We start from the raw sequence: 7,504 nt of genomic DNA on the forward strand, positions 1-7,504 counted from the left end.
ATTCTTATTATAATAACTGCGATGGAATAGCGACCTGTCCAGGGTGACCCTGCCTCTCGCCCGGTGACAGCTGGAGATAGGCACCATCACCCTTCCTGACCCCAATGGGATAAGGGTGTAATAAAATGATGGATGGATGGATGGATGGATGGATGGATGGAACATTTATTGCAAACTTGAAACAAAAAATCAATTGAAAGGTTAAGAACTCCATATTTGAAACTCCCCATACAACTAAAGGCTAACAAAACACACTTTAAATTTTTAAATGCAATTCACTCCTCTAAAGAGCTACTAAGAAGTTGTCTTAGTAGCTCTTTGACAATAAATGTGTATTCTGTGAAAGTGACATTGAAACGATAGACCATGTCTTCTATGAGTGCTGTGGTGGAAAACTACTATAAGTTAACATCTGCTGATCATGTTATATGAAATGCTTGTGAACTCTCACCAAAAAATCTATTTGGGTTACATGAACAAGGTTGAAAGTTGTTTCCCACATCTGCATGAGAACCAAACTGTCTCACCTATTTGTTTTGAATTCCTTTATCCTTGGTATAAAACTCATGTGTTGTCTCTGACTGGGAGAGCTTTTCATCCAGACCTGCTTCATGATTGACTGTCCTACAAGCTCTCTGAGTTCTGCACAATTCATAAATAAACCTGATTGACTGTTTTTACCTGAACCGTGCTTGGTAATATTTTTTTCCACAACAGTGCAATCAAACCAAAATATTTTGGAATTGCTTAGAGAGGTGGAACTGGTACTTCCTGAATCTATTTCTAGAAATATGGTAACTATTGGAGTGTTATTAAAAAACAAAACAATAGACCTCTGTTATAATCTGATATTTTGTCTGGCAAAATTCTTTATTCATAAACAAAGAGTGCTAAGATCATTCGTAGTTTTTTTTTATTATCTGAATTCCAGTTATATTTGAAATCTCTTTAATGTATTGAAACATATGAATACCTGACTGAAATATTAATGGAATTGCCCACTATTGCATGTTAATCCATCCATCCATTTTCTGACTTACACCCATATCCCATTGGGATCAGGAGGGTGCCGGAGCTGTCGACAGGCAAGAGGTGGGGTACATCCTGGACAGGTCGCCAGTTCGCCAATATATCGCAGCAATACATGTTAATCCTAAAATATTAATCCCCTTGTTGTAGTTTGTTATTTTTTTTATATCAGTTTTGCTTTTTGCTCCCATTTCAAAGTTTGCCTCTGCTAGTCCTCTACAAAGTTATGTAGCCATTTTTAGACACTTACTACACCTGCACTATTGTAATTGCCATATTTGTTTGTGCTTACTTTGATTAATAAAGTTTTGAAGAAAAAAAAAACTCTCAGGAATAAGGATGCCCACAATTATCTAGGTACTTCATAATAAAACATTTACTCATTTATAAAAGTATCCTGAAAACAATATTTAGACAATGCAGTAATAAAGACGTAAATGATAAACATTGTACAGCTAAAACATTAATCAGTGGTTTGCCTAGGTAGAAAGGAATTTCTATTGATGAGAGGAATTTCTTACATTTCCGTTTGTGAAAATAATCTACATCCAGAATAGAACATGTTATTTTGCATTGTAGGAATAAAGGATTCAGACAAACAAGTTAAATTAGGAACCTCAGTAATATAAAAATGAAATTGACATAGCTGATTTATTGCAAAAGGATTGAGGAAGCAGAGGATATCAGGATATATTTGATTTTAAGTTGTATAATAGGATATAGTTGTTTTTTTTTGTTGTTTTTTGTCTTTGTCATGTGGTCCACACTCCTTACCGGTTGGTGGCGGTAATGCTCACCTAACGTTTTTTGCCAACTGCCAATACATTTCAAGAAGAAGAAGAAGAATCTACATCCGGTTCAAGTCAGGTTCATTTTTTTCGCAACTTGTGTAGTCTCGAGCATATATGTGTAGAATATATCACAGTCTTCGGGTTTATATTAATCGTTTAATTGGCATTTTGTGAGCTTACCAAGTAGGGTCATTCTCAGCTTGCCCCATACCTTCAACTTCCACTTCACAGAAACCTGGTTCCAGTTGGTTTGGATCTTAAAATAAGCTAACGGTAGCGTTAGCAGAGCAGCTAAAGGGATGGCGGAGGTTCCCGGAACATCCAGTGAGACGATAACGGAGACTGTTCAGACAAATACACCGCCACCTCCACAGCAGGTAAATGCTTAAAAACGGGGCCAAAGGCTGTTTTGCTGGGTAATTGATTTGTAATGTACCTAACCACCCACTACTGCTAACAAGGCCCGTGTTCATGTTAGAACGTGAAAAAAAGAATCCATTAACTCGCCGCTCTTTATTAATTTACGAAGCCTAATGCTGCCGTTATTATTTAGTCCTAATTACTAAACGCTAGATGCGTGTTAAAACCAGTGACCATAAATTAAGGTTAGTATGCAAGTTAGTGGGCATGGGCAGCTGGAAAGGTTCATGCGGTTCTGTGGATGTGTTCAGACGGTTTTCATGACTACCCTGGTCATGATCTAAAATTCTGGTACTGATACAATATTGTCCAATGGTATCGGTATCCAGCTAGCGATACCTCAGTCTACACGCCTTTCAGCCGAACCGCCAGTAAGGGGAGGCCTATAAGCACTGTTGTTGCTAACCTAACGAAATATGACCTTTTACTATTGGTCAGCTAATAAAAATAGGTTCTTTCTCATTGTTGCTCTTTATTAATATATTTTCAATATCACTGTCTGATAGTCTATTCACAACATAAGATTACACAGGTGTATTAAGATCACAGATAAATTACAGCACAGATTGATCTAGTCAGCTAGAAGGAAGTGTTATATATTACCAAGTAATGAATGTTTTAGAGTATTTTTTGCTAATCTATTTAAAATTGCATTGACACTTATGTAAGTTTAAAAAACTAGTGACTATTCCTTATCAAAGTAATATTTTGATTAAAATATTATTTCTAGTTTGAATTTGTTGCCTGATTTTAAAAATTAGTACTGGAGTAACTGGAGATTAATGTGGAAGTTTATTTATCTTGTTTACAGGAAGGACGAAGTTTGACAATCAAGCTGAGGAAGAGGAAGACTGAGAAGAAGGTGGAGTGGTCCAGTGACACAGTTGACAATGAGCACCTGGGAAGACGATCATCTAAGTGTGAGTTTAAATAGCCTATGGGAAACAGCAAAGTGTTATTTGGCAGAAATGAAGGATTTGATGGCCTATTAATAGATTAACATATTTCCATGTACAGACTTAATATTTTATTAGATTTATTTTTGTTACATCTAGGAAATATTTAAATTACATATATCAAACTNAAGAAGAAGAAGAATCTACATCCGGTTCAAGTCAGGTTCATTTTTTTTCGCAACTTGTGTAGTCTCGAGCATATATGTGTAGAATATATCACAGTCTTCGGGTTTATATTAATCGTTTAATTGGCATTTTGTGAGCTTACCAAGTAGGGTCATTCTCAGCTTGCCCCATACCTTCAACTTCCACTTCACAGAGACCTGGTTCCAGTTGGTTTGGATCTTAAAATAAGCTAACGGTAGCGTTAGCAGAGCAGCTAAAGGGATGGCGGAGGTTCCCGGAACATCCAGTGAGACGATAACGGAGACTGTTCAGACAAATACACCGCCACCTCCACAGCAGGTAAATGCTTAAAAACGGGACCAAAGGCTGTTTTGATGGGTAATTGATTTGTAATGTACCTAACCACCCACTACTGCTAACAAGGCCCGTGTTCATGTTAGAACGTGAAAAAAAGAATCCATTAACTCGCCGCTCTTTATTAATTTACGAAGCCTAATGCTGCCGTTATTATTTAGTCCTAATTACTAAACGCTAGATGCGTGTTAAAACCGGTGACCATAAATTAAGGTTAGTATGCAAGTTAGTGGGCATGGGCAGCTGGAAAGGTTCATGCGGTTCTGTGGATGTGTTCAGACGGATTTCATGACTGCCCTGGTCATGATCTAAAATTCTGGTACTGATACAATATTGTCCAATGGTATCGGTATCCAGCTAGCGATACCTCAGTCTACACGCCTTTCAGCCGAACCGCCAGTAAGGGGAGGCCTATAAGCACTGTTGTTGCTAACCTAACGAAATATGACCTTTTACTATTGGTCAGCTAATAAAAATAGGTTCTTTCTCATTGTTGCTCTTTATTAATATATTTTCAATATCACTGTCTGATAGTCTATTCACAACATAAGATTACACAGGTGTATTAAGATCACAGATAAATTATAGCACAGATTGATCTAGTCAGCTAGAAGGAAGTGTTATATATTACCAAGTAATGAATGTTTTAGAGTATTTTTTGCTAATCTATTTAAAATTGCATTGACACTTATGTAAGTTTAAAAAACTAGTGACTATTCCTTATCAAAGTAATATTTTGATTAAAATATTATTTCTAGTTTGAATTTGTTGCCTGATTTTAAAAATTAGTACTGGAGTAACTGGAGATTAATGTGGAAGTTTATTTATCTTGTTTACAGGAAGGACGAAGTTTGACAATCAAGCTGAGGAAGAGGAAGACTGAGAAGAAGGTGGAGTGGTCCAGTGACACAGTTGACAATGAGCACCTGGGAAGACGATCGTCTAAGTGTGAGTTTAAATAGCCTATGGGAAACAGCAAAGTGTTATTTGGCAGAAATGAAGGATTTGATGGCCTATTAATAGATTAACATATTTCCATGTACAGACTTAATATTTTATTAGATTTATTTTTGTTACATCTAGGAAATATTTAAATTACATATATCAAACTCATGTATATATTTTTTAAATAAATTTTATATCACTTATGGTTAAATTTGTATTTGCTTATAAATAACACTTTGGATGGAGTAGATAGACAACAAATAAGTAATTTCACAGTGGGGATCAATAAAGTATATTCTGATTCTGTTATAGGAGAATAAAATAAAAGAGAGCAGTGTTAATTTTGACAGCAAATGTTTTAGTTTTAGTCTTTTGACTAAATGCAAGTTAGTTTTAGTCATAATTTAGCCATCAGAATTGTTTTAGTCTTAGTCTAGTTTTGGCAAAATAATGAAATTTTAGTTGACCAATCCTATTGTCAATTTAGTCAACAGCATTATATATAAATTAAAATTTTTTTTGATGAAGTCACTGGAATTAACACAAAATTCATCAAGTTTTTAACAAGTTATACCTTAACGTTATTGTGTGAATATACAAAAACAGATTTAACTTTTTTTTAATTTTATTTTATTTTCCTTGCTTTGCTTTCAACAATAACTCAATATTTCATATATCACCTCATAACAGTCTCAGGAGATGATTGTGGAAGAACTGTCATTCTGATGCTGAGGTCTTCTGAGGTCTGTGTGTTTGCAGTGTTTCTGTCCTAATCCATGGTGTCCATCGACCAGTCCACTAAAACACTCGACGACTACACCTATCACAATAACAATTTTTGGTGGATGATGCATTGTCCCAGAAGTTATTGTGATAAATGATAAGATTGTTGTTTTGAGACAATTTTCAGGTAATATAGTGATAATGGCATAGTAATGTAAGAACATATTCTTGAAGATCAATAAACTTTAATCCGAATGAGCATTTAACATTGCAATGGGAAGACATTAAGATATCCAACATAAACAAAACAACAGAATTGGCAAATAAATTCACTTGTGAAGACTCTGTAACAAAATTGTCCTTTAAAAAAGGGGCCAGTTAAGCCAGAATGTAATGCATGTATATAAGCTAAAGAACTAATGTTATAGCGCAACCAAGCAAACTTTTCGCTTGAAATTAGCACCTATATACACCAGGATATGGAACCTCATAGCGTACAATAAATTTATCACAAATCAGTTGTCTGGTTGCATTTTATGCACATCAATAATAACTTGCCTTTGAAAAAATATCTGTATGATGAGCCTTCAGGTGCCATATAAGATACTTACAGTTTTGTCCACCAATTTTAAATACACATGTACTGCTGTCTCCCTGGACATTTCAATTCTTCTTTTATACCCTACTCATAATAAGTCCATAGATGCCCTTTGCATCCACCGAGCCTCTCTGTGTAACGTGGAATGTCTGGTCCATTCATGATTAACGTCATTCAGGTGGTGGGAGTGATCATACAGGATGGAGCGGCATTACTGATAAGCTTTAGCTTTTGACTAACAGATTTCAAGCTCAAGAGGCAGAAATGTGACCCCGCCTCTCGCCCATTGACCGCTGGAGATGGGCACCAGCACCCCTCACCACCCCACTGGGGAGAGTCTTGTATGATAGTGGTTGAACTGTATCATAAGCAGTATCAGTGTCTCCATTGATATATATACTTCACTCCAGTTTTGTGCTGCTTACTCTGCTTTAAAAGCAGCAACATGTTCAGATGTTCTATATCAGATGAGTTTTAAGATTTTTTGTTTTGTAAAAAAAAAAAAAAAAAAAAAACTGTGGAGAAACTGCAAAAACAGGCAAATGGTTAGTGATGTCACTTATAAGACCAGAGATTGTATCAAAATCAACCGTATTTACAAATATTTCAACAATTTAAGTAGCAGTATTATTCTGCTTGGTATCATAATCAGGGGTGGAAGTAGCACACGCCACTGGCCAAATGCGGGTAAAAGTTTGAAGTTGTGTGTGAATTGGAGCAACGCACCCGCCACTGTGGCGGGTTTACAATTTGAACAGAAAAAAAACAAAAACTGTATTCAGTTAGAACTTCTGTCCAGGGGAGGACTGACCATCTGGACACAGACTCATGCATTTACAACTTTGACACAGATGTGAGCTGTTCTACAGGAAGAACTATTTTATTTATGGTATTAAGCAACACATCTGAGTTGATTTTGTTTGAGGATGTAAGGTTTGAATAGGAAGCCATGCTGGAGGGTTTTTTATGTAATCTCCCTTAAAGACGTTCTAGATTTGTTCAAATGAAACCTTCTAAATTTTGACATTCATCTAAGGATGGTTACTCTTCCAATGAGCCTAGTTCTGCTGAACAGGCACCACTAAATCTAACATGGAGAAAATGTAGGACTTTGGATTATAGCTGTGAGCTAATTTCTGCCGAATGATGCAAAACAAATCACTTGCTGAGTGAGAAATAATCTGTCTTTCTGACTTAATTAAATTGGACACTACATAAAAATGTAGTTTTTGAATAAATATTTAAATGTTTTGTGAATGGCTCTTATATAAATATACTGAACATGTAAGTAGATGTTTAGTCCTAAAGAAAATACCATATCCATTGAGGGACACCAGAAACATGTTGCTCAAATGTGATGGTTATGAACAGTGGAGCTACTTTCCAAGTGACGTCATTAATGTGGACGATAAAATCACCTACAATTAAACTTCTTTCATTTAGTAAATTATAAGAAAGAAAAGGCCTGGCTGGACCAGGGCGTGAATAAAATCATTAACTTCTGGCTCGTTATATTCTCTTATGCTCCCGGATTCAATGATTCCATGTGTGGAAACAAAAGC

General features: G+C 35.8%; 1 protein-coding gene across 2 annotated transcripts in view; it reads left to right on the plus strand.

Moving 5' to 3' along the window:
• The first annotated feature begins 1,873 nt into the window (after nt 1-1,873).
• ppp1r11 (protein phosphatase 1, regulatory (inhibitor) subunit 11) overlaps nt 1,874-7,504 on the plus strand; it is a 25,338-nt gene continuing 19,707 nt past the window's right edge. Inside the window, exons 1-2 of one of the 2 annotated variants that reach the window (XM_007543981.2) lie at nt 1,874-2,197; nt 3,052-3,160. In XM_007543981.2, coding sequence (XP_007544043.1) covers nt 2,120-2,197; nt 3,052-3,160 — 187 coding nt within the window. In that variant the 5' untranslated portion in view covers nt 1,874-2,119. Of the gene's footprint in view, nt 2,198-3,051; nt 3,161-3,330; nt 3,662-4,515; nt 4,625-7,504 lie in introns of those variants that run through there. The other variant, XM_007543980.2, reaches the window with a different exon arrangement.

Source organism: Poecilia formosa, unplaced genomic scaffold, assembly GCF_000485575.1.
Source record: "Poecilia formosa unplaced genomic scaffold, Poecilia_formosa-5.1.2 Scaffold958, whole genome shotgun sequence".
Classification (NCBI taxonomy): domain Eukaryota; kingdom Metazoa; phylum Chordata; class Actinopteri; order Cyprinodontiformes; family Poeciliidae; genus Poecilia; species Poecilia formosa.